Source organism: Oncorhynchus nerka, linkage group LG9a, assembly GCF_034236695.1.
Source record: "Oncorhynchus nerka isolate Pitt River linkage group LG9a, Oner_Uvic_2.0, whole genome shotgun sequence".
Lineage (NCBI taxonomy): Eukaryota > Metazoa > Chordata > Actinopteri > Salmoniformes > Salmonidae > Oncorhynchus > Oncorhynchus nerka.
In genome coordinates this window covers 25,967,996-25,995,962 of record NC_088404.1, presented here as the reverse complement: position 1 = coordinate 25,995,962, position 27,967 = coordinate 25,967,996, and the positions used below count along the sequence as shown (strand labels likewise).

The 27,967-nt window shown below is 42.6% G+C and overlaps 2 protein-coding genes across 5 annotated transcripts in view; one reads left to right on the top strand and one right to left on the bottom strand.

The window, feature by feature from the left end:
- LOC115134115 (inositol 1,4,5-trisphosphate receptor type 2-like) overlaps positions 1-27,967 on the bottom strand; it is a 176,590-nt gene that overhangs the window by 5,728 nt on the left and 142,895 nt on the right. For 2 of the 4 annotated variants that reach the window (XM_029667771.2, XM_029667774.2), the window contains exons 56-57: positions 13,469-13,630; positions 5,182-8,425 (exon numbers count right to left, since the gene is read on the bottom strand). In XM_029667771.2, coding sequence (XP_029523631.1) covers positions 8,342-8,425; positions 13,469-13,630 — 246 coding nt within the window. In that variant the 3' untranslated portion in view covers positions 5,182-8,341. Of the gene's footprint in view, positions 1-1,758; positions 1,945-5,181; positions 8,426-13,468; positions 13,631-27,967 lie in introns of those variants that run through there. The other 2 variants (XM_029667773.2, XM_029667772.2) reach the window with 2 other exon arrangements.
- Positions 498-2,702, top strand: LOC115134117 (sarcospan-like). The gene is made up of 2 exons (XM_065022453.1): positions 498-783; positions 1,559-2,702. Exons 1-2 carry the CDS (start codon positions 724-726, stop codon positions 1,772-1,774), a joined length of 276 nt encoding a protein of 91 aa, XP_064878525.1. The 5' UTR covers positions 498-723; the 3' UTR covers positions 1,775-2,702.

Genomic DNA, 27,967 nt, shown 5'->3' with positions numbered 1-27,967 from the left:
GGGCTGTGTTACATAACCTGTGGATTTAGATGAAGGGCTAGTGTTATTGGGATTGTACACTCCAATTACATAAACCACGCAAAGCCCCTCTCACACATGATCAAGCTGTATTTTTAGACATCATTTACATAATGTGCACATACCCACACAACATGTGGATAAAGGTACAGTGGATGGGAGCTGCAGGGGATTCTCACATGGACACTACTTTCAGCAGTCAGTCCTCCATTAAAGGGATACTTCCAACTGGAACGTTTTGTGTGAAAATAACGCAATTATTTGGAAAATAACTCCCAACAACATCAAAGGGGGTCATTTTCTTTGTATCTTTTTGACATGTAAAATATTGACATTTTAAAATATATACACACTGGTATAGTTCTGCTGGACATAATGAACGAGGTTATAAAGTGGTGAAGTGCCACTTTAAGACAGCCCTGCTACGTCTCTCATGGTCAGGTTCTACCTCTGGCCGACAGCCAAGACCTGCAGGGATTTATTAGCCGCTGTGCGAGGAGATAATTGTTAGCAGACAAACCTATTTGGATATGGCTAGAGAGTGGGCATACCTTGTTTACTAAGGCTGTGTTTACACAGCCACCCTATAAATCCAAATCAGATGTTGTTCTCCATATCCCAATTTCTTTTCGGTCTACACTTTTACATGTGACCCACATCAAATTTGCGCATTCACACGGATGTAGCATCTGAAGTAGCACACGGATGGAATGCTCATTTTTAGTCACGGTTCCTGTAAATATTGGGGTGGTTGTCATGGAAACGGTAGGTCATGAGCAAAGCAAAATAATGATCAGAGCGTCTCATATGAATCATCAGGTTTGTTTCAGAATTCAGACCCACATATAGAGGTGGTATAAATCGAAAGTCAAAAGAACATATTCCATGTGTTTTTCTGCTGTTTACACATAAGGGAAAAGACAACTGGAGTTGTATGTCTTTACTCAGCTTACTGTAACACATTCAATTACTGATTGGTGTGACTTTTACACAGGCAGCCCAATTCAGATATTTTGCCAATTATTTGCATATCTGATACCCATCTAATATTTTCCCTAATGTGTAAACAGTAAAAAAAAAAAACATGGTATCTAATCTTTTGACTTTTGAATTCCACATAAATTAGAAGTAAAAAGATCAGATTCCATTAGATTTTTTTGCTGTCATTCAGTCATTTAAATGTATTACAGTAAGTAGCGTAAAGACATACAACTCCAGTTCATCTTCACTAGTATAGACAACTAGAGTCATGTTTAATAGGCTCCAACACGGAAAATGCTTTGAAACAGTGTTGTCATTCGTAGTCTGTCCTCTATTTCAAGTAATTTCATTGCACAATTTGTAAGTCGCTCTGGATAAGAGCGTCTGCTAAATGACTTAAATGTAAATGTAATGCCTGCAGAACATGACCCTGCTGTTGTCCTTCAGGATTAATAATGACCTCCCTCTAAAAATGTATCCCCGGTCCTGGAATCCCCACTATGCTTAGATATTCTATGCTATATTAAACTAGCTCACCTCTTCTGCTCTCCCCCTCCAGCTGCTGTACTTTATCCTGTGCGCCATGGGCCTGGTCCTCTCATCCCTGGTCATGGCCTTCTTTGGCCACCACTATGCCCAGACCAACGGCTTCAGCTGCCTGGAGGTGGGCGACGACTGCGTGTGCACCCTGAACCCCCACGACCCTATTCCCAGGACCTTCCCCTACGCTGAGGTCAGCAACTGCGGAGAGGTCACTGGCACCCTGAAGCTGTAGTATGTGCCTTGGGGGCCTTCGTCATGTGGAAGCACCACCATCAAGTGTTCTTCGTGGAGCTGCAGATGGGCTCGCCCTCCTTCCAGCACTGGTAGAAGGTCTGATGGGAGTTGTAGGAAGAAGAGGCCCATGATGATGTCATGATGAAGAGTTAGCCCATGATGATGCCACTATTGAGGGTATTGAGATATCAGCCAATCAGAATCTTCACTCATTCTTCTCGAATGGACAGATGTATTACACAAAACCTTTTGGTGTGTGCATAAGTGTGTGTTTAGGTTGTTCTCAATCATATTAACATGTTGGGGTCGTTGACGTTTTCTATAATGGCTTTTTAACGACTTTTATATACTGTGTGGATAACTTTGTACTCGTAGTTGCCAATGCTACATGAGATATTTCTAATAGATGAAAAGACACCAAAGGAGTACTTGGATGGACAGCTGGACCGTGTCATCCGAAGATGAAAATGATGTTTACATGGCTCATTGGCTAATTCAGCAGGAGAGTGTCTCACTCCCTTCAATAGTGAAGACAGTATGCAAAATTAGTTGTCTCAAGTTGAGAGATTTGCCTTATGTAAAAATCAACTTTTGTGATTCATAAATCACACGACACAACCGGAGACAAGAGCAGAATGAGAAAGAGAAACATGATGCATTAGCGTTAACTAGTGGTGGGTTGTAATATGGTATTTACTGTACAATGCAGATACTATGGTCAACTCTTTGTACATACTACATGAAGAGAAGGGTTTGAAAACTGAGAAATCTGTTTCATCTTCAATAGATACCTTTTTACTGGGGATAAGTGGTGATCTTTTAAGTAATGTACATGTACATTAAGGAAAAAACGACTGCCAATGTCCATTTTCTATGCTTTTTAGCTTATATTCATATTGAATAAATACTTTGAATAAATGGTGTTGACTTAAGTCCTTGAATCAGTTTTATTATGTATGTCACATGCAATCCTACTTCTACTGTTTAATCCAATTCTGAAATACTGTTGATTAAAAATATATGAATGAATGCGTTTTGCCTTAGAGCTACAGTATCCCACCTAGCTATCACTGAAGACAACAGACAGCTTTCGAGGGAAGCATAATAACTATCTGAGCTGGAGTCTTTTCATTCCATTCCTGGAAGGGACAAGGGATCTGTGTCTCTCACCATACCCCTCCAAGGGAAAAGCATGACACCACCAGACATGTTGAACTGCAAAAATACACTTCAGCAGCATGTTATCAGATTAAGTGAGAAAGTTAAATGGCATTAGAAGGCCTGGGCCTTGTTCATTAGACACCAAACAGATGAAGAAAATACTTCAACTGGGAGGGACAACAAGGGGTGTGCCCTAATGAAAAGAGCCCTGATGTTTGTGGTGTTTCTGATTGGCCTGAGGGTGTATGATCTACCATGTGACCATACCGCCTCATCATCCCCACAGCATGACACAGGAAGCAACATGCAGCCCATCACGAGGGCAGTGTATTTATACAACTGGCAGTAAAGAGTCCTTTCCCTCCCACAAAATTAGTTTTTCTTCCTCTGAAAACACAAACACCTGCTTGAAATGGTCATGGTTCTGTGAAGGGTTAAAACACATCTGATCTGGTGTCCTGTGAATATCTTCAGAGCCCTGAGAGGGAAAATGACTGTAGGAGATCAATGAGGTGATCAATTACTTTATTGGATCAACCTTCACTTACAGTGGGGAGCAGAACACTTTCAAGTAACTCTAAAATTAAATGAAAACAAGCTAAATCACCAATGTGTGATGCACTTCTGTTATTGAGACGCTTCACTTCAGTAATGGCCACACGCACCTGGCATAACTGAAACTGTCAAAAGAACGCGTGAACATTATTTGAAAATACTTGTTTTTCTTTTGTCACACTGCAACACAAAAACACCTTTGTTTGTCACACTGCAACACAAAAACACCTTTGTTTGTCACACTGCAACATCTAAAACATATGCTTCCAACAACCATTCAATAAACCCAACATCCAAACAGTGTGGCAGAGTCCCAGAGGGGTTTATGGCATAATGTCCTGTTTATTGTCCTACTAATGTTGGGTGGGTTGACAGAACAACACGTGACTTTGGGCGGGGACTGCTGGTGTCAAGAGACTCAAAGATGGCCGGTGTCCAATTGTGTCTAAGCTCACGTGCACACATCGTGTTGTTCTCATGCACAAAACACGTAGAATGTTCACTGTAGAACGGACAACAGAAATACAGTGTACCTAGCCCAATCCACTACTAGTGAACCCAGTCATAGTCATATGAGAGACTAAGAATTCTAAGAGTCATTCCAGCCAGTTCCTCAGAATCACAAGTGTACAGTACGAGACAGTGACCTGGAAGTGGTTACTCATAACATTACATCAGTATGTTCTCAGACTATGAGCAGCACTAGACAGTGGGAAGACCGGAGCCGCACCTTACACACTACAATTCTAGCTACTGTACAATACAGCAGTCCACTGGCAGGACATGCCCAACAGAAGCAGGTACAAAACAGTACATTAACTATGGTGGTATCTGCCCTACCATTATAATTGTATGAGCAATATTTTTGAGAATATATGACTGAAATTGTCCCCAGTTGCTCACATCATTGAAAACAAAACAAAAACAAAGCAGTGGATGTTTATGACTGTGCCATACAGTAGACAGATTCAGGGGTGGCAAGCCCCATCACTCCCTCCTAGCCTTCCCCTCACCTCATAGTCGGAGCATTTCAGATATGCTGGACTTTCCCCTTCCTGCCTTGCTCAGTGACAGCTGTGGGTTATTATGACACCACGTGCAGATCATTTTAACAGCTGTCTCACAGAGGCGGCATGAGCCAACACAGCCCCGCCAGAGTCAACACTAACAAAACATAACCGGGCCTTTCTGAACGTGAGCTCTGTCCTGTTTGTTTTAGCATACAATATAGCTCAGTAAGTCTATTATTTATTTTACAGGTTATTTTGGTCATTTTTATTTTGTTATAACTCGACTGTATTCCTGCTGACCCAAAGTCAACATCAGGTATCTAATGTATGTTAACTAGCTGTTCTTATCCAGTTAATTAGACGGAAGAAGCAGAATAGTTGCAGTGTGATCAGGGCTAATTAAAGCATGATGTTTACTGTGAGCGTTGATCAATTGCAGATAACCACAGGATCTGACCATGAGGTGGATCGTGACACTGTAATGCCACTGAGCCAGTGGTGCTGTTAGGGGGGCTAAAGGTCCCATTCTGGGGTCATGATCCGTGTGTGTGTGGGTGTGTAGGTGGCCCACAACAGTAGGACAAACATGAATTTCAACCCCAAAACAACAATTATTCAACCCCAAGACGGCTGACTAAATACACAGAGACAGTGATCAACTCAAGGCAGAAACATCCAGTCTCATCCTATCATAGATTTATTACAATATAGCATCTGATCAACATAAAACACACCATCTGTTGACAGAAAAGTGTCAAAGGGCATTCCCCTCTGAAGTGCACACATACTCTCATACTGTCATGTGATTGTGGAAGATAAAAACTTTTACAGACATACACATTTTATACACAGATATTAAATTGAATTCCATGTGACTGAGTTACAAGAGTTAAAAACGACAACAGAAAATCGCTTGACCAATTGGCAACAAATTTGGTATATAGCAACTATGAACATCTTTAAACACAATATTTTCCAAGACTCTAGCTCAAACAACATGGCCACTATAAGCCAATGACCTTGCATGATTGTTTTTACAGGAAACCTAACCATACTCTACAAGTTAGCTACACCCAGATCCCTGAGCGTGTGCCAAATTTCATCACTGAGTCAAACAGATCAAGAGGTATAATCAAGTGCCCCTGACAGGGCTACTTTGTGGTTGATCTAAATGTGCCTGCATATGTTGAGTTTTGACAGTGTTTGGAACATGTGTATGAAGTTGGTACAATACACATATCTGTGTCTGATTTATATGCATTTATGTGCCAGGTCACACCCACTTAAATGTTTATTGGTCAGTAGCTGCCATGTTGTTTGAGTTGCTATCCTGGAAAATATTGCTCTGAGAGAACTTGGTACATAGATACCATGTATCAAGTTTCATGCAGATCGGTCATTCGATGCCAGATGAGTAGCGTTTTAAATGTTTATCAAAGAATTGGAAATGGTGGAAAATCCATAATGGAAAACCTTATGCGTCATTGAAGCAAATGTGTTCCTTGTGAGGAGAGGCACCTATGTACCACATTTCATGACTCTAGCTCAAACGGGGTAAGGGACATGACCTTTCAAAGTTTGCATCTTCAATCGCTTGTTATAACTCCACCATGAGGCCAATTGACATGGCATTGCTTGAGAGGGTGTGGGGCCCATGGGCCTTTACCATCACGCCAAATTTCACCCTCTTAGGCCTTACAGGAATGTGCGTATTCATTTTCCTTGGCGGAAGAAGATGTATAATAATGAACGCCAACAAATACAATAGGGCTTCTCACAGCTTCACTGCTTGAACCCCTAACAAACCATAGAGAATGACCATTACAGTATGAGATGAGTTGATGTCTATGTCCCAAATAGCAATCTATTCTCCATCTATTGCCCTACTTTTGACCAGGGCCCAGAAGCACCTACTTGAGCCCTCTGGGCCCTGGTCAAAAGTAAGGCACTACATAGGAAACAGGGTGCCACACCACGATTACAGTATGATCAAACATCTCTATCAACATGAGTGAGTTACTAAGACTATCTACTGTATTGGACACAAGCACATGATTTTCAAATCAGTCCTCCTGACTACATTCTGTACCAATATAGGATTTAAGACTCAAGGCATTTCAAGTAAATTCCGTACAGATAATCAGATCATCGTCATGTACATTTTCTTTTCATTCGGTTATTTATAGACTATGTACAATATGAAAAGAAAGTCATAATGCTGTTCAGGGATTGCATTATCACGGAGGACACTTCTCTGAGAGAAAAGGAGACAACACTTTACTTGAACTCGTCGTAAACATGCCGTGAAGCTTCATAGCATAAGGCTAAATACCACAATACATGAAAATATATATGTGTCATAACATTGGCATAGTATATCCTGGAGACCTGACACATGCTATGAAGCTTTATGGCAGCGAGTTCAAGTAAAGTGTAAAACAAAAGGCAAAGTAACGTCATATGCAAATCCGTTTCTCCAGTTGTACGTTAACATTTTTTAAAAGTGCAGGATATTGAGAACATTGACTATCACAGTCATAATGATTGAGATGACAAAGCAATGTTACCCCCCAAGGCAGCCAGGCGGTAAGTTGATCAATGTTACCCCCCAAGGCAGCCAGGCGGTAAGTTGATCAATGTTACCCCCCAAGGCAGCCAGGCGGTAAGTTGATCAATGTTACCCCCCAAGGCAGCCAGGCGGTAAGGTGATCAATGTTACCCCCCAAGGCAGCCAGGCGGTAAGGTGATCAATGTTACCCTCCAAGGCAGCCAGGCGGTAAGTTGATCAATGTTACCCCCCAAGGCAGCCAGGCGGTAAGTTGATCAATGTTACCCTCCAAGGCAGCCAGGCGGTAAGTTGATCAATGTTACCCCCCAAGGCAGCCAGGCGGTAAGGTGATCAACGTTACCCCCCAAGGCAGCCAGGCGGTAAGTTGATCAACGTTACCCCCCAAGGCTGCCAGGCGGTAAGTTGATCAACGTTACCCCCCAAGGCAGCCAGGCGGTAAGTTGATCAATGTTCCATTTCTAATTCCAATGTATAAAAAATGTAATACTCCAGTTACGTTCACAAGTTAACAGGTCATATTAAAACATATCCAAAGAGAATAACCTGGTCCCACATCTGTTTGTGTGCTATTGCCAACTCCTATTATCATTGTCGTAGGAGTTGGCAAGACCACACAAACAGATCTGAGACCAGGCTAGGAAGAAAATACTTCACCTTAAAGTTACACGTACACCCTTTCCAAAGAGGGCCTATCAGTAATACAAGGAGCAGCCCCTTTCAAGTCCAAAGAGAACTGAACAACACCAACCAACCCAATGTACCTGACCTGCGTATAGCCCAGTCTGTCTTCATCTTAGTCTCAGACACAGTACACTGAGAATACAGAAGGAAGAGCGTGGCTGCCCACAGGACCACTGTACTTAACCTTTAACCCTTTCCCTTGACCTCCAGTCTGCAGTAGACTGCAATAGTGACATTGGCCAATGTGTGGCATGGCTGGCATCTCAGTCAGAGGCTCACTCATAGAGCAGCAGGACTGACATGGGATGATCAGAATGACTGGGCAGCTTGTGTTGTCCTAAAGGCAGACATCACTGTACTGTTCTATGTGAGAGGGTGATGCTGGGTGAGGAGTCAGTACACTGTCTAAGAACAAGGCACTGTTTGCTTTGAATACAAAGCACTGTTTGAGTAAATTATGCTTGTAGGCTGCTGGCCCCATAAATCGGATACTATTGTGTGGGTGCGTGTGTACTGTATGCACATTGTGTGTGTGGCCCCTTTTTGTACCTCCAGCAGTTTTCTCTGTTAGCAGGGGGACCCAGGCCCCTCAGTGTGCTGGGATGTGGTGGTTGTTGACCCCAGCAGGCCCCAGGAAGCCCATCATCTGTTTATTCTTCCTCTGTTCTGTCATCTGGGGAGAAGAGAAGGAAATAATAACTTATTCAATATAAACTACACACAGTGTTGCCAGTTTGGGCAGTTTTCAATTAAATCTGGCAACATTGAGTTTAGACAGTCAGCCCAGGTTACACCTACAGTAATCTTGGAACCGAGAACCAAATCTTGGCTTCACTAGTTTGCCTACATTTCTTGCAATTTGTCATATAGACCACATTTCAATTTAGGAACTAATGTCCAAAGGAGTCCATTTGAGATGGTTTCCATTTTTAGAGGATAACCTTTCACCGTCTTTAGTTTACAGGACATAACATCTTGATATTCATCATTGGTGAGAATAAACACCATGTACCGGTATCTGTAATCTCTGGTACTGAAGACCTGGCTCAGCGCTCAGCTTTCACACGTCTGGACAAAGCCTCTGTTCTTAACCCTGAACAATGCGGGAATTTGACTATAGGGATAGGGAGGGCTAGATTGAAATGTTTCTTACAGAATAAATATTAAAAGCATGGTAGCAATTGAAAGGGAACAGTTTGGAGATGATAGGGAAATTATTAAACCAAAGTTGAGGACAACAATTAACCTGACAAGACAATCCAAACATTACCCTGTTGATTTTAGGTGCATTTTACATTTACTGTACTTTTCGCCTGATTTGTTGATAATGAAATCTGAAAATACTCTGGATACATTCAGTAACATGATATGAATATTCATGAAAAATGTGGGGTAGGTGCACCGTGCAACATAAGACAAAAAAAAGGGTTTGAGTGAGAGGACTAACTGGTTTCTCCAAGTGGCCACACACCTCCTCAAAGTGTGCACAATACAAAATAGTTGTTTTGTTTGGCACAATCCTGCATCCCCGCCATTACACAATTACTGCTTTTGTTTACGCCATCCAAAAAACCGTCCCATTATAAATAACAATATGGGTTAGGTCGGCATCATGTTCAATATGGGTTAGGTGGGCATCATGTTCAATCTAGGTCAGGTCGGCATCATGTTCAATCTAGGTCAGGTGGGCATCATGTTCAATATGGGTTAGGTCGGCATCATGTTCAATCTAGGTCAGGTCGGCATCATGTTCAATCTAGGTCAGGTGGGCATCATGTTCAATATGGGTTAGGTCGGCATCATGTTCAATCTAGGTCAGGTCGGCATCATGTTCAATATGGGTTAGGTTGGCATCATGTTCAATCTAGGTCAGGTCGGCATCATGTTCAATCTAGGTGAGGTCGGCATCATGTTCAATCTGGGTCAGGTCGGCATCATGTTCAATCTGGGTCAGGTCGGCATCATGTTCAATCTAGGTCAGGTCGGCATCATGTTCAATCTAGGTCAGGTCGGCATCATGTTCAATCTAGGTCAGGTCGGCATCATGTTCAATCTAGGTCAGGTGGGCATCATGTTCAATCTAGGTCAGGTGGGCATCATGTTCAATCTAGGTCAGGTGGGCATCATGTTCAATCTAGGTCAGGTGGGCATCATGTTCAATCTAGGTCAGGTCGGCATCATGTTCAATCTAGGTCAGGTCGGCATCATGTTCAATCTAGGTTAGGTGGGCATCATGTTCAATCTAGGTCAGGTCGGCATCATGTTCAATCTAGGTCAGGTGGGCATCATGTTCAATCTAGGTCAGGTGGGCATCATGTTCAATCTAGGTCAGGTGGGCATCATGTTCAATCTAGGTCAGGTGGGCATCATGTTCAATCTAGGTCAGGTGGGCATCATGTTCAATCTAGGTCAGGTCTGCATCATGTTCAATCTAGGTCAGGTCGGCATCATGTTCAATCTAGGTCAGGTCGGCATCATGTTCAATCTAGGTCAGGTCGGCATCATGTTCAATCTAGGTCAGGTCGGCATCATGTTCAATCTAGGTCAGGTCGGCATCATGTTCAATCTAGGTCAGGTGGACATCATGTTCAATATGGGTTAGGTCGGCATCATGTTCAATCTAGGTCAGGTCGGCATCATGTTCAATCTAGGTCAGGTCGGCATCATGTTCAATCTAGGTCAGGTCGGCATCTTGTTCTATTGCCAACATGACTACGGTAGCTAAGTTATAAAATATGATCTTACAGTGTTTGAACTGCCTTGTGAAAGCATATTCAGAGAAACAGATTGGCATTTTGATGAGCATAGAAAGAAGTGATGGAGTGCATTCAGGTGTGTGTTCCGCAGCAAATCTTCTTCACAATAGACAAACACAGGCTCATTCTGTTCAGAACAACCCAAGGTATGTTCTGTACATCAAACAAATGTGACCATAAACATTGACACTGTACATGACCGTAAGCATTTCACTGTTAGTCTACACCTGTTGTTTACGAAGCATGTGAGAAAACAATTTGATATGAAATGAGTTTTTGATATGGATATGTGAAGAGCAAATTTAGACATCTGCTGTTTGGCTTGTTCGTATGACATCAAAGCAGTATTTCTTATAATCCTCAACGACTCATCTTTCAAAATAAAATCAACAAAAAAATAAACGTCCCCTTAAAAAGGACCCCGTCTTTCAAGGATAATTCGTAAAAATCCAAATAACTTCCACAGATCTTCATTGTAAAGGGGTTAAACACTGTTTCCCATGCTTGTTCAATGAACCATAAACAATTAATGAACATGCACTTGTGGAATGGTCGTTAAGACTAACAGCTTACAGACGGTGGGGCAATTAAAGTCACAGTTATGAAAACTTAGGACACTAAAGAGACCTTTCTATTGACTCTGAAAAACAACAAAATAATGATGCCCAGGGTCCCTGCTCATCTGCGGGAAAGTGCCTTAGGCTTGCTGCAAGGAGGCATGAGGACTGCAGATGTGGCCAGGGCAATAAATTGCCATGTCTGTACTGTGAGACGCCTAAGACAGAGCTACAGGGAGACAGGCTGGACAGCTGATAGTCCTCCCGGTGGCACACCACGTGTAACAACACCTGCACAGGATCGGTACATCCGAACATCACACCCGCAGGACAGGTACAGGATGGCAACAACAACTGCCCGAGTTACACCAGGAACGCACAATCCCTCCATCAGTGCTCAGACTGTCTGAGAGAGGCTGGACTGAGGGCTTGTAGGCCTGTTGTAAAGGCAGGTCCTCACTAGACATCACTGGCAACAACGTCGCCTATGGGCTCAAACCCACCGTCGCTGGACCAGAAGGGACTGGCAAAAAGTGCTTTTCACTGACGAGTCGCGGTTTTGTCTCACTAGGGGTGATGGTCGGATTCGCGTTTATCGTCGAAGGAATGAGCGTTACATCTCCCCAGAAATGTTTGGGAACTTGCAGGTGCCTTGGTAGAAGAGTGGGGTAACATCTCACAGCAAGAACGGGCAAATCTGGTGCAGTCCATGAGGAGAAGATGCACTGCAGTACTTAACGCAGCTGGTGGCCAGACCAGATACTGACTGTTACTTTTGATTTTGACCCCCCTTGGTTCAGGGACACATTATTCAATTTCTGTTAGTCACATGTCTTTGGAACTTGTTCAGTTTATCTCTCAGTTGTTGAATCTTATGTTCTCACAAATATTTACACATGTTAAGTTTGCTGAAAATAATCACAGTTGAGAGTGAGAGGACGTTTCTCTTTCTGCTGAGTTTACATAAGAGTCCTCTTAATTCACAGCATTTTCCTCACACAGACAAAACATTTGAAAAAGTTGCCCAACTAGCAGGAGGGAGTGGGGCAACTTCTTGTCGCGTGAGGTGCTCAAGCTCAGATCTTCTGTCAGTCAAAACCCATACAGAAATGTGAAGTGCAAAGCCTGAGCTCTGACGTCATGTATAGCATGTTACTGTAGAGCCACTGCGCTCCACTTTAGGGACTTATCAGTGCCCAAATCTGTTGTTTTCATTCTGTATACAGGTACGAGTGTAAAGGGCCAATTAGCCTCGATTTCCTGTCTTCCATATTTCACCCTGCTCTATGTAATATTTCAGAAACAATTTTCTGACTTGAGTCCTTAACAACTCTCCTAGGTAAACACAGTAATGTCTGTGACAACATGAACACTAGCACTTTGATTGTTCTGCCCACATATGAGGAATCGGAACCACATCAACACATGACTCATGTCCTGTTCTAGCTCTGTTTTTACCGTGAACTTCTCTTCCTGAGTATAAAAGGGCTGTGTTCACAAACCACATCCATGAGTTCCAGCTCACTTTTTACCAAGGTTGTTATTTTCTCTATCTGAAGTTTGTCACTCACTCACTCACTCACTCACTCACTCAAGGCAGCAGAACAGGAACACACAAGGAGAGGCATGTGACTGCCTTGAGATCACATGCAGGAGAGGCAGGTGATGTGGTTGTGATGATGGTGTCGTGATGTTCGGGTGATGGGGAGTGAAGAGATCTGTCACACTACTTACACAACTAGTTAGCCCAAGGTCAGGGAGGGAAATTGCCTTGTACATAAAGGCATGATAACCTCAGAGAAAATGACAAGTGCATGTGAACGTGCAGGAATGATAGGCCATTGTGATGTGAGTGAGTAGTCCCGTGGTGTTCTGTGCCTTGGGATGTCATGAAGGAGTTGAGAGCCTCTTGGTCAGAGAGGAGAGAGAGATGGCTGTATGGTTGAGCATTGAAACACAGGGTTGCTGATTTCAATCCCTGGTTAAAAAGATATGTACTGGAATCAAATGTAACTTTGGATATTACACTGAGTTAAAGATAATGGAAGGCTGAATGCATAGATCTGGTCCTCAAGGGCCACAGTGGATGCTTCTGAACTTTTAAAGGGATACAAATGAAGAAAGTCCGTAGCGTGTGGAAAAAAACCTCTGAACAATCAATGAAATCCATTGATCAGTTATGTGCTAGGGACACCCACAAAATCAACAGGACGGTGGCCCTCGAATACTGATCGGTCTTCATAAGGCACCAAGCACTCAAACATGGACTGAAACGGGGAAAGCCTATTTGGACTTATCCAATAGGAAGCGCTCAAACATTACGTGCCACAATGAACATGACACCGAGTTGTGCGGCCCTGTTCAGAGTCTAAATGAATGCCTTGTTCAACGACAGTGACGTACCTGATCCTTTAGCTCAGACAGCTGGGAGGACAGCAGGGACACCAGTGTGACGGTGCTGTCCAGTTTCTCCTGCAGGGAGCGCATCTCGTTCTGCTCGCCGTCCCCCTCGCTGCTCACCAGGGACATGGCCCGCATCCGGGGGAACCAGTCCAGGTTCTTCTCCTGGAGATAGAGAGAGGGGGAGGGAGAAAGAGGGTAAGAAATGGTTCAAAAAAAGGGGGGAAACCAAAAGAGGAGAGGAAAAGTGTGAAGGCTATACAGTGCATTCAGAAAGTATTTCAGACACCTTCACCTTTACCACATTTTGTTACGATAAAGCCTTATTGTAACATTAGGTTGTTATTTTCCCCCTCATCAATCTACACACAATACACCATAATGATAAAGCAAAAACAGTAAAAAAAAAAAAAATTAAAAAAAATTGCATAAAGCTGATATGAAATTTATATAAGTATTCAGACCGTTTACTCAGTACTTTGTTGAAGCACCTTTGGCAGAGATTACAGCCTCGAGTCTTCTTGGGTATGACGTTACAAGCTTGGCACACCTGTACTTGGAAAGTTTCTCCCATTATTCTCTGCAGATCCTCTCAAACTCTGTCATGTTGGATGGGGAGCGTCGCTGCACAGCTATTTTCAGGTCTCTCCAGAGATGTTCGATTGGCTTCAAGTCCGGGTTCTGGCTGGACCACTCAAGGACATTCAGAGACTTGTCCCAAAGCCACTGCTGCATTGTCTTGGCTGTGATTTTAGAGTTGTTGTCCTGTTGGAAGGTGAACCTGAGCACTCTGGAGCAGATTTTCATCAAGGATCTCTCTGTACTTCACCATTCATCTTTCCATTTATCCTGACTAGTCTCCCAGTCTTGGAAGGTTCTCCCATCTCCATAGAGGAACTCTGGAGCTCTGCCAGAGTGGCCACCGGGTTCTTGGTCACCTCCCTGACCATGGCCCTTCTCCCCCAATTGCTCAGTTTGGCCGGGAGGTTACCTTGATGGTCTTGGTGGTTCCAAACTTCTTCCATTTAAGAATGGAGGCCACTGTATTCTTCGGGACCTTCAATGCTGCAGAAATGTTTTGGTACCCTTCCCCAAATCTGTGCCTCGACACAATCCTGTGTCGGAGCTCTACAGATAATTCCTTCAACCTCATGGCTTGGTTTTTGCTCGGATACGCACTGTCAACTGTGGGACCTTATATAGAAAGGTGTGTTCCTTTATGAATCATGTTCAATCAATTGAATTTACCACAGGTGGACTCCAATCAAGTTGTAGAAACATCAAGGATGATCATTGGAAACAGGATGCACCTGACCTCAATTGAGTCTCATAGCAAAGGGTCTGAATACTTATGTAACTGAGGTATTTCTGTTTTTAATTTTTAATAAATTAGCAAAAATTTCCGAAAACCTGTTTTCACTTTGTCATTATTGGGTATAGTGTGTAGATGGATGAAAAATGAATTTGATCTATTTTAGAATAAGGCTGTAACGTAACAAAATGTTTAAAAAGTCTAGGGGTCTAAATACTTTCCAAAGGCACTGTACAAAGACAGAGGCAGGCTGACTGACTGACAGACAGAGTAAGGGAGCCAGGAAAAGAATGTGAAAGAGAGGAAGGCGGGATGGGGAGCAGTACATCCGTGGGATCCAATGTTGCATATAAACTCTGGATTGCTGATGCTATTTATTGGCCAATGAGGGTTTAAAGCCACCGGTTGGCCATATTGGCACTTTCCAGAAACCCCTTCAAACATTCAACCTCCAGCTGCGTACCCCCCCTCTATAGCACCAGGGTCAGCACACACTCAAATGTTGTTTTTTGCCATCATTGTAAGCCTGCCACACACACACACTATACGATACATTTATTAAACATAAGAATGAGTGTGAGTTTTTGTCTTAACCCGGCTCGTGGGAAGTGACAAAGAGCGCTTAGGACCAGGGCCCAAATAATAATAATCAATAATTTTGCTCTTTATTGAACCATTTTTACATATAAACCCTTATTTGTTCATTGAAAATTGTGAATTCTTCACCACAGATTAATGAGAAGGGTGTGCTTTAAAGGATGCAATGTTGAGTTGTATTTGAGACTCTCTCCTTCTTAAATCATTTTCCACACAGTCTGTGCCTGTATTTAGTTTTCATGCTAGTGAGGGCCGAAAATCCACTCTCACATAGGTACGTGGTTGCAAAGGGCATCAGTGTCTTAACAGCGTGATTTGCCAGGGCAGGATACTCAGAGCAGCCCAATCCAGAAATCTGTCAGTGGCTTCTGATTAAATTCAATTTTCACAGAACCGCGTGTTGCAATTTCGATGAGGCTCTCTTGTTCAGATATCAGTAAGTGGACTGGAGGCAGGGCATGAAAGGGATAACGAATCCAGTTATTTGTGTCATCCATTTCGGGAAAGTACCTGCGTAATTACACACCCAACTCACTCAGGTGCTTCGCTATATCACATTTGACATTGTCCGTAAGCTTCAGTTCATTTGCACACAAAGAAATCATATGTGTGTTGTCCTTGTTAATGCAGACAGAGAGGCACTCCAACTTCTTAATCATAGCCTCAATTTTGTCCCGCACATTGAATATAGTTGCGGAGAATCCCTGTAATCCTAGATTCAGATCATTCAGGCAAGAAAAACATAACCAAGATAGGCCAGTCGTGTGAGAAACTCATCATCATGCAAGCGGTCAGACAAGTGAAACTTATGGTCACTAAAGAAAACAAAAAAACTTGGCTCTCATTTAAAACAAATGTGTCAATACTTTGCCCCTTGATAACCAGCGCACTTTTGTATGTTGTAAAAGCGTTACATGGTAGCGGCCCATATCATTCCGTAGTGCAGAAAATACATGAGAGTTCAGGGGCCTTGCTTTAACAAAGTGAACCATTTTCACTGTAGTGTCCAAAATGTCTTTCAAGCCATCAGGCATTCCCTTGGCAGCAAGAGCCTCTCGGTGGATGCTGCAGTGTACCCAAGTGGTATCGGGAGCAACTGCTTGCACGCGCATTACCACTCCACTATGTCTCCCTGTCATGGCTTTTGCACCATCAGTCCAGATACCAACACATCTTGACCACCAAAGTCCATTTGATGTCACAAAGCCATCCAGTACTTTAAAAATATCCTTTCCTGTTGTCCTGGTTTCCAGTGGTTTGCAGAAGAGGATGTCTTCCTTAATTGACCCCCCTTTAAACATAATGGACATATACCTGGAGCTGTGCCAGACCCGCCAAGTCTGTTGGCTCATATTGCTGTAACAAGCCAGAATTCACTGGCTTGTATGCGAAGCAGTAATTGTTTCAAAACATCTCCTGCCATGTCACTGATGCGTCATGAAACAGTTTTGTTTGATGAAGGCATCCTGTCCTGTGATGATCTGAAGGATCAGGTTACAGTGGGTCTGAGATTGGAGTGTAAAACTGTGGAACACAGAGAAACCCTTGGACATCAAAAGTTTGAATTATTAAACAATATTTATATTTTTGAGAATGTGGGAGTGGCCCGTGGACACTTAAGGGACAGTCATGACGAGTGTGTTTCATTTGGTGATCTCATGAAGGACAGGAAACCTACATTACTGTATCTCTGTTTGTGTACACTAATCAATTATCAGGTTTACATCTAAATGTTGTGAAACAAATGTGATTACATATGAAACTATTTGTGAAAAGATTAAATGTGATGTTTGCCTTCTAAATGAGAGCATGGATTGTCATATAAAGTGTAACTAGTCAGTGGCCACGCCCTCGTGAGCCCAGACAACACGTTAGGCGTCATAGAACTGCCCCTTCTTCCACAGAGTATAAAACCCACTTCCTACAAAATGTACATTAAGTCAGAGAACGTTGGGACGAAGTCCCTACGTTGAAATGGTTACCACTCTATAGGCCCAGGAAACCAGACAGCGTGTAGTGTTGGCTACACGGCTGGAAACGGTTAAACTCTGAGACTATCGATCACCACAGAATAAGAGCAAATCCTAGACGTAGAATTACTAGTCTACAGCTGTAAATTACATAAATCTAGTACGAGAATACCGACAAATGCAGAAGCATCTATTCTATGCAAGGACCATCTGTACGCCTGACATAACCATTACAACAGACAATATCCAGAGCCGCTGAGAAAGCAACAACCACGAAATACATTGTGACTCCTGGGGAAGTTAGTCTCTGGTTATCTGATGAACTCACTCTCCAGTAGATGGACCGGCGTTTCCAACAGAGAAGACAATGACATACGGTGTAAATATATACATTGCAATAATTTTCAAATGAGCAGCCGTTCATGTGCAAAAAGGATTAGCATTTCAATTAATATGATTATCAACTGTGTGCAGTGAATACATTTTGTCTTTCCCGCTCTTTATCTGCCCCCCACCCCCTTTCCATTGTCTACCAAGCCATCATACTGGTTTAGCCCAATAGGGACTTGTAAATGCATTGTGTTAGTAACCAATAATTATATTGTTTGTTATGTAATTCTAGTTAGTTAGTTAGTAAATTTGTATATTGCTGATTCATTATGGAGACTAGCGTTCGAGACTTCCTAGTTAATGAATGTTTACATGATTAGTTTAATCACAAAATTATTAAACCTAGAGAACTGATTTGATATAAATAAGTCTTCGCATTTAATGATAGTCCAGACACGACACTCACCATATAAGACGCTTCTAGCACCTTCTTAATAATGGTATCTGTTGCTTTTATACATGTCTTACTACTCTAAAGTCTTAATTCTAGCTCAAAACACTCCTGTGGCTTATTTTTCAAATTGGCATGGTTTGTTTCTAAATGTCCGCACAAGAGTGAAGGTTTCATCGAGTTGTGAGATAGTACTTTTGCACATATAACACACTATGGCTGAGGAAAGGCACTACTCCCAATATAAGTGAACCCCAAATCAATGTAGTTGTGCGCCTCTTTGATGGTCCAATGTCCCTGCCTGATGTTCGGTGCTTTTTTACGGGGGCAGTAGCTTTTTGGCTGCATCAGATTCACAACTGTCAGTGTCAATGCTAGCTGGACTAACAACAAATGTAGAATTACTGATGATAGCATTGGAAGTGCTCGTGGAAGCAGAACAACTTGTGTCGTCGACAGGTGCAGGTGTAGTACTGCTGGTAGCAGTAGTACTACCAGTAGAGCTGGTATGTGTCTCTATGGACGCGGGCCTTACATTTTTTTATACCATTTATCAATTTTCGAGCAAACGGAATGAGCAGCAGCTACGTCTGGCTACATTCGGACTGTTGGAATTCCCACAACATTGTGTTGTTATTTCGCTGAACCCTAGATTGAGATTTTATTTTAGGCAATGAAAAGAGGCTACTCAGGAAAGAAAAAAACCTCACCCAAATGTATAGCCCCGTTGGAAAATATAAACTCAGCAAAAAAATAAATATCTCTTTTTCAGGACCCGGTCTTTTAAAGATAATTCGTAAATATCCAAATAACTTCACAGATCTTCGTTGTAAAGGGTTTAAACACTGTTTCCCATGCTTGTTCAATGAACCATAAACAATTAATGAACATGCACCTGTGTAACAGTCACTAAGACACTAACAGCTTACAGACGGTAGGCAAAAAGAGGCCTTTTTACTGACTCTGGAAAAACACCAAAAGAAAGATGCCCAGGGTCCCTGCTCATCAGCGTGAATGTGCCTTAGGCATGGTACAAGGAGGCATGAGGACTGCAGATGTGGCCAGGGCAATAAATTACAATGTCCGTATTGTGAGATGCCTAAGAGAGTACGAAAGGGAGACAGGACGGACAGCTGATCGTCCTCCCAGCGGCAGATTACGTGTAACACCTGCACAGGATCATTACATCCAAACATCACACCTGCGGGACAGGTACAGGATGGCAACAACTGCCCGAGTTACACCAGGCCTGTTGTAAGGCAGGTCCTCACCAGACATCACCGGCAACAATGTCACCTATGGGCACAAAACCACCGTCGCTGAACCAGACAGGACTAGCAAAAAGTGCTCTTCTCCGATGAGTCACGATATTGTCTCACCAGGAGTGATGGTTGGATTCGTGTTTATTGTCGAAGGAATGAGCGTTACACAGAGGCCTGTACTCTGGAGTGGGATCGATTTCGAGGTGGAGGGTCCGTCATTGCCTGGGGTGGTGAGTCACAGCATCATCGGACTGAGCTTGTTGTCATTGCAGGAAATCTCAACACTGTGCGTTACAGGGAAGACATCCTCCTCCCTCATGTTGTACCCTCCCTGCAGGCTCATCCTGACATGACCCTCCAGCAAGACAATGCCACCAGCCATACTGCTCATTCTGTGCATGAGTTCCTGCAAGACAGGAATGCCAGTGTTCTGCCATGGCCAGCGTAGAGCCCGGATCTCAATCCCATTGAGCACGTCTGGGAACTGTTGGATCACAGGGTGAGGGCTAGGGCCATTTCCCCCAGAAATGTCCCGGAACTTGCAGGTGCCTTGGTGGAAGAGTGGGGTAATATCTCACAGCAAGAACTGGCAAATCTGGTGCAGTCCATGAGGAGGAGATGCACTGCAGTACTTAATGCAGCTGGTGGCCACACCAGATACTGACCGTTACATTTGATTTTGTTCAGGGACACATTCCGTTTCTATTAGTCACATGTCCGTGGAACTTGTTCAGTTTATGTCTCAGTTGTTGAATCTTATGTTCATACAAATATTTACTCATGAAAATAAACGCAGTTGACAGTGAGAGGACGTTTCTTTTTTTTGCCGAGTTTAAATGGACTGTTTGAATATGTGAAGAATCCACATGAAACTCACATAAAAAATAAAAATATGAATCACATTTTTATTTGGCTTACCCCCAACGGCATTGCCTGTACCCCAGTTAGGGAATATCTGCTCTATAGCGATCAATGAAATTCTACAGTATTTCAATTAAATGTTTCAATGACAAAAATTACATAGTGGGGACAGTAACATTAAGGAAATGTTTTTATATATTTCTTAATTTTTGTTTAATGTCTAGCTCACATATAATTTAAAAACCTACATTACGGTGTCTGTAATATAATAAACGTGGCAAAACAAATGTACTATAAAATATATATAGAATATATTTTTTTCAATACAAAACATACGACAACATACTGACACACACAAACATCCACAACATGCCCCCCTGCCCAGACCCACCTTATATTTAGAAAAAAAACTCTTGCAAGAAAACTACATCTGCTGACAATCTCTAAGTGTTCAAGAACCATATGCCCCCCCCCCCCCATCATAGAGAATGTGTACATTCCATGTAATAAGTTTAACATTGTCTGTTCTGTCATTGAAGAAACCAGATAAAACATTTTAGCAGACAGTTATATGAGGGTGGTGGGCATTTCATGAAATTAGATAGTCATAGTATAAACACAGTTATTGTATGCGTTACATAAAGTATCAGTCAAAAGTTTGGACACACCTACTCATTCAAAGGTATTTCTTTATTTGTACTATTTTCAAGTTGTAGAATAATGGTGAAGACATCACAACTATGAAATAACACACATGGAATCATGTAGTAACCAACAAAGTGTTAAACAAATCACAATATATCTTATATTTCAGATTCTTCAAAGTAGCCACCCTTTGCCTTGACAGATTTACTCACTCTTGGCATTCTCTCAACCAGCTTCATGTACTAGTCACCTGGAATGGATTTCAATTAACAGGTGTGCCTTGTTAAAAGTTCATTTGTGGAATGTCTTTCCTTCTTATTGCGTTTGAGCCAATCAGTTGTGTTGTGACAAGGTAATGGGGATATACAGAAGATGGTCTTTCACCAAATATGGTCCATATATATAAGTCCATATTATAGCAAGAGCAGCTCAAATAAGAAAAGAGAAATTACAGTCCATCATTACTTTAACCTTTTTGGGATGAATAGCATGCCCAGAGTGAACTGCCTGCTACTCTGTCCCAGATGCTAATATATGCATAATAATTATTATTAGTATTGGATAGAAAACATTCTGAAGTTTCTAAAACTGTTTGAATGACGTCTGTGAGTATAACAGAACTCATATGGCAGGCGAAAACCTGAGAAAAATCCAATCAGGAAGTGGGACATCTGAGGTGTAGTTTTTCAAAGCTTGGCCTACCAAATACACATTGAGATGTGGATAAAGTTGCACTTCCTACGGCTTCCACTAGATGTCAACCGTCTATAGAAACTGGTTTGAGGATTCTACTATGAAGAAGGAGGGGCTCATAAGAGCTCTGAGTCAGTGGTCTGGCAGAGAGCCTTGGTCTCATGACGCGTGCTCCCGACAGAGTTACCTCTCGTTCCAGTGCTTTTCTGAAGACAAAGGAATTTTCCGGTTGGAACATTGATGTTTTATGTTAAAAAATCCTAAAGATTGATTCCATACATCGATAGACATGTTTCTAAAGGACTGTAACAGAACTTTGAGTTTTTGTCTGGATGAAGTGCCTGTGCTTCATGAAGATGGATTACTGGGCTGAACACGCTAACAACAAGTGGCTATTTGGACATAAATGATGGAACTTTATGGAACAAATCAGTCATTTGTTGTCGAACTGGGATTCCTGGGAGTGCCTTCTGATGAAGATCATCAAAAGGTAAGTGAATATTTATGGTGTTGTTTCTATCTTTGTTGATTCCAAAATGGCAGATATTTCTCTGGCTGTTTTGGGTTCTGAGCACCGTTCTCAGATTATGCTTATTCCGTGAAGTAAAAAAAAAATCTGACACAGCGGTTGCATTAAGGAGAAGTCTATCTTTAATTCTGTGAATAACACTTGTATCTTTTATCAATGTTTATTATGAGTATTTCTGCAAAATCACTGGATATTTTGGAATCAAAACATTACTGCACGTAAGGCACCAATGTAAACTGACATTTTTGTATATAAATATGCACATTGTGTAACATGATGTCCTATGAGTGTCATCTGATGAAGATCATCAAAGGTTAGTGATTAATTTTATCTATATTTCTGCTTTTTGTGACTCCTATCTTTGGCTGAAAAAAATGGCTGTGTGTTTTTTCGACTTGGCTATGACCTAACAATCATATGTTGTGCTTTAGCTGTAAAGCATTTTTTAAATTGGACACGATGGGTAGATTAACAAGAAGTTTCTTTCATTTGCTGTATTGGACTTGTTAATGTGTGAAAGTGACATATTTCTAAAAAATATTTTTGAATTTCGCGCGCTGCCTTTTCAGCAGAATGTTGTCGAGGGGTGCTAGAAAGGTTAAGACATGAAGGTCAGTCAACCCGCAAAATTTCAAGAACTTTGAAAGTTTCTTCATGTGCAGTCGCAAAAAACACAAAGCGCTATGTTAAAACTGGCTCTCATGAGGACAGCCACAGGAATAGAAGACCCAGAGTTACCTCTGCTGCAGAGGATAAGTTCAATAGAGTGACCAGCCTCAGAAATTGCAGCCCAAATAAATGCTTCACAGAGTTCAAGTAACAGACACATCAACAACTGTTCAGAGGAGACTGCATGAATCAGGCCTTCATTGTCAAATTGCTGCAAAGAAACCACTACTAAAGGAGACCAATAATAAGAAGAGAGTTGCTTGGGCCAAGAAACAAACAATGGACATTAGACCGGTGGAAATCTGTACTTTTGTCTGAGAAGTCCAAATGTGCGATTTTTGGTTCCAACCGCCGTGTCTTTGTGAGACACAGAGTAGGTGAACAGATGATCTCTGCATGTGTGGTTCCCACCGTGAAGCATGGATGAGAAGGTGAACAGATGATCACTGCATGTGTGGTTCCCACCGTGAAGCATGGATGAGAAGGTGAACAGATGATCTCTGCATGTGTGGTTCCCACCGTGAAGCATGGATGAGAAGGTGAACAGATGATCTCTGCATGTGTGGTTCCCACCGTGAAGCATGGATGAGAAGGTGAACAGATGATCTCTGCATGTGTGGTTCCCACCGTGATGGTGTGGTGGGGCTTTGCTGGTGACACTGTTGTGATTTATTTAGAATTCAAGGCACACTTAACCAGCATGGCCACCACAGCATTCTGCAGCGATACGCCATCCCATCTGGTTTGCGCTTAGTGGGACTATCATTTGTTTTTCAACAGGACAATGACTCAACACACCCTCCAGGAGTGTTGGTTCAAAATATATAAATATACATTTGGATGCGTTTAACACTTTTTTGGTTATTACTTGATTCCATATGTGTTATTTCAAAGTTTTGATGTCTTCACTATTATTCTACGTTGTAGAAAATAGTAAAAAATAAAGAAAAACCCTGGAATGAGTAGGTGTCCAAACCTTTGACTGGTACTGTATATATAGTGTGTGTGAGAGCATGTGGGCTGAGCAGACATTTAAGAGAGAATACACAGAAAACATAAATCAAATTGCTACGCCTTTTAGGGCGTTTAAACTCCAACTTCTCTCCTGATGTACCAAAAGCCTGTGGATTATGTCTTCGTACATACATTGGAGATAGACTGCCATATAAGTATTGTGGTCAGATTCTATAACCGGAGGCAGAGTTGAGATTTGATTCCTGTCTGATCGGAATGCATTGCTTGTGTTTTTTCTCAGCCTAGTCAACTGGTCCTGGATCAATTGAATGGACTGGCTTTGGATTTGATCTCTATTCCTTCAGAATGTTGACTTTGGTCTAATAGTTCCACAGCTTGACGATTACAGTGCGATGGTATTTAGTGTTCTTCTGTTTCACGGTGATCCTATGGCATCGTTTAGTGATATATCCACGTCAAGCTCCTCCGATATCAGCTTGAGCACGTAGTTGGAAAGGTCCCCTTTTTCCTCATCTTCCAGTAAGGACAATCTTCTCATGTTGTTTCGTCTCATTCAGTTTTGCTGCTGGTCAAATTCATCTTCTAAACTTTGTTTCCAGAAGGATCATTTTGTTGTCTTGTTCGTTCATGCGCACGACTTGTATGTGCATGTCTGACATGTCAGACACTACTTTCTTTTTGAGCTAATCTACTTTTTTAACAACAAATTGTAGCATTTTGTTTTGGTGTGCATTGAGAGCATTTTATCTACATTACACGACCAGCGGTATGTGGACACCTGCTTGTCGAACATCTCATTCCAAAATCATGGGCATGGGAGTTGGTCCCCCTTCACTGCTATAACAGCCTCCACTCTTCTGGGAAGGCTTTCCACTAAAGGTTGGAACATTACTGCAGAGACTTGCTTCCATTAAGCCACAAAAGCATTAGTGAGGTCGGGGACTGATGTTGGCCGATTAGGCCTGGCTTGCAGTCGGCGTTCCAATTCAATCCCAAAGGTGTTCGATGGGGTTGAAGTCAGGGCTCTGTGCATGCCAGTCAGGTTCTCCCACACCAATCTCAACCATTTCTGTATGGATCTTTTTTTTTTTTACACGGGGACATTGTCATGCTGAGACAGGAAAGGGCCTTCCCAAAACTGCTGCCAAAGTTAGAAGCACAAAATCGTCTAGAATGTCATTGTATTTTGTAGTGTTAAGATTACCCTTCACTGGAACTAAAGGGCCTAGCCGGAACCATGAAAAACAGCCCCAGACCATTATTCCTCCTCCGCCAAACTTTACAGTGGGCACTATGCATTCGGGCAGGTAGCGTGCTCTTGGCATCCACCAAACACAGATTCGTCCGGACTGACAGATGGTGAAGTGTGATTAATCTCTCCAGAGCATTTCCAATGCTCCAGAGTCCAATGCCTGTGAACTTTACACCACTCTAGCCAAGGCTTGGCATTGCGCATGGTGATCTTATGCTTGTGTGCGGCTGCTTGGCCATGGAAGCTCCCGGCGAACAGTTCTTGGGCTGACGTTGTTTCCAGAGGTAGTTTGGAACTCGGTAGTGAGTGTTGCAACAGAGGACAGACGATTTTTGCACGGTACGCGCTTTAGCACTCGACGCTCCCATTCTATGAGCTTGTGTGGCCTACCACTTTGTGGCTGAGCCGTTGTAGACGTTTCCACTTCACAATAACAGCACTTGATGTTAACCGGGCAGCTCTAGCACTGCAGAAATTTGACAAACTGATTGTTGGAAAAATGGCATCCTATGACGGTGCCACATTGAACGTCACTGAACTCTTCATTAAGGCCAGCCTACTGCCAATGTTTGTCTATGGAGATTGTTTGGCTGTATGCTCAATTTTATACACTGGTCAGCAACGGGTGTGGCCGAAATAGCCGAATTCACTAATTTGAAGGGCTGTCCACATACACTATATATACACAAAATTATTGTTTTCCTAGATATCGCTTAGCTGTTCTTTACTCTCGTTTGCATCTCCAAGTTGCTCCTTGTCTTTTCCTCTGAGGGAAGTCATTGCTTGTTGGATTCGTGTCGCTGCGCTGCTTTACCAACTGATTGGTTACGCTGTTGTTCATAACTGACCGCTCGCTCTCTCCCAGTTGATTGGGGATATATTGATCTATCAATTTTAGAGGCTTAATTTAAACTGTTGTCTGGCTTCTACATTTAATCACAGTTTTGTCCAAGTTCCTCACCTAAGAGGAGTGTGTGCTGAGAGACAGGCCTGCTGTCTCACAGTCAGCCACTGCAGTAAGCTGTAGAGAGAGCTGCTCAGACAAATTGACTCCAGATCAGATGGCTGGGTACTGCAGTAAACTGTACAGTCTCCTCAAAGAAACTGACTCCAGATAAGCCTCCACAAGCTCAAACACATAACCATTGTGTTTCAAGTGAAGCAGTGAATAAAATGAGTAGGAATATAGCACTGTTGTAATTGCAGATGCAGATCAACAGTAATCAAGGATTTGAAAAGGAGAACGGGGCCCATTATATAACAGCAGCATTATGTAAAAGTCTTAAGTTGTGTGCGTGTGTCTGTGCCAATATCTGTGTGTCGGTTTGTCTGTTTGTGTGTGTGTGTGTGTGTGTGTGTGTGTTTTGCGCGGATGTGTGTTGATTATATTCTTGCTTATGCTCTGATGTGCGCATGTGCGGGTTTGTATCTGTGTGTGTGAGATAAGATGACGTTCAGTGAGACAGAAAGATTGCAATCAGCTGATGTTATGTAAGCTCTTGTTGCCAGTTTGGCTGAAAAACACAGTTTAAAAAGGTGCTGAGAGTGCTTTTACTAAAAGTGTACAGTCCGCAGACTAACCTTTGAGCTGTGTGTATGGGCTAATATAAACAATCCCAGCCTACCTCTGACATAACAAGTCTTTCCCAAAATAACACCACATTGTAAACATTTACTTGGGCACAATCCCCTGGCAAAATAATAACAGTGTACAGTATATGAGGGTGAGTCAGGGGTTCAGTACTGCTTCACTGAACCATTCTGACACCTCACTTTGTCTCACACTACAGACTACACCACTCGCAGTGGCACTCCAGTGGTTGGCTCTCGCCATATTGCTGTGAAGCTTTTCCACCAGGCACACAACAGAACATGGACAAAGCACACAACTCAGCATGATAGTGACTAGGGGAACATCCATTGCGAGTGGTGTAGTCTTAAGAGGAGTTGTGTATGGCTTCTCCTGCCAGCAGCACTGAGTCTCTAGTGGAGGAATCTACCCTCCAACAGAGAGAGAAAGAGAGTGTGTGTGTGTATATGAAAGAGAGAGAGAATCAGAGAGAACAGACCGATAAAGGGGAGTTATAGGGACACACACTCACACACTCTTAACCTGCTCAGAGGGATGACTAATTAATGAACCATGATTAAACTCCAGAGTATGTTTCGAGTATAGTCAGGTACAGGTGCCCTCTGTAGGGCCTTTGTTTATTGGTTAGTGCTATTTGGAATCTTTGGGACGTCCCTACCCTAAACATAAGACTTAACATAAGACCTAACCCTAACCCTTACCTTAACCTTTTACATTTCAACTTCAATGGGGTGACATCAAAGTTGGGACATCCCAAGGATACCATTTTGACTTTTCCTTTGTTTATTTGGCTAGTCACTGACATAGCACCACCCATAAGGTTAACCGCTCACACCTCACCTGAGGAAGCATTCTTTTTTTGACCAATCCACTTCCATAATCAACCCTAGTGGCCTATAGTCCACTACACTGCTATCAAATTAAGAAAAGCAAGCAGCACATGATTGTGTTAATCACTGTCTTGAGAAAGAGCCAAGGTTGTTCAATTCACCCATCCCTGCTGGAGACTGTACTAAATGTGCTGCCTTTCACTTGACTCACCTAGGTAAAAACTGACCGACTCAGAGGAGTGTGTGTGTGTGTGTGCGCGCGTGTGTGTCTGTGTGAGTGAGTGAGAGAAACTATGCGTGTGTGATGTATGGGCTCCCCACACAGGGACAAGCTGACCTTTGGCTTCTATAGATCATGAGTTCAGAGGCCCCTCTCGTCTTCCTCTATCCTGTTGCAATCGACGGACACGTTGCTAAGGAGTGTGTGTCTGTGTGCGAGAGTGTTTGTGGGAGAAAGGGACGGGAGAGCACGTGCCATGCAAGGCTGATCCATTAGCAGGCCACTTGAGATGCGTTATGTAACACAGCTGTGGCT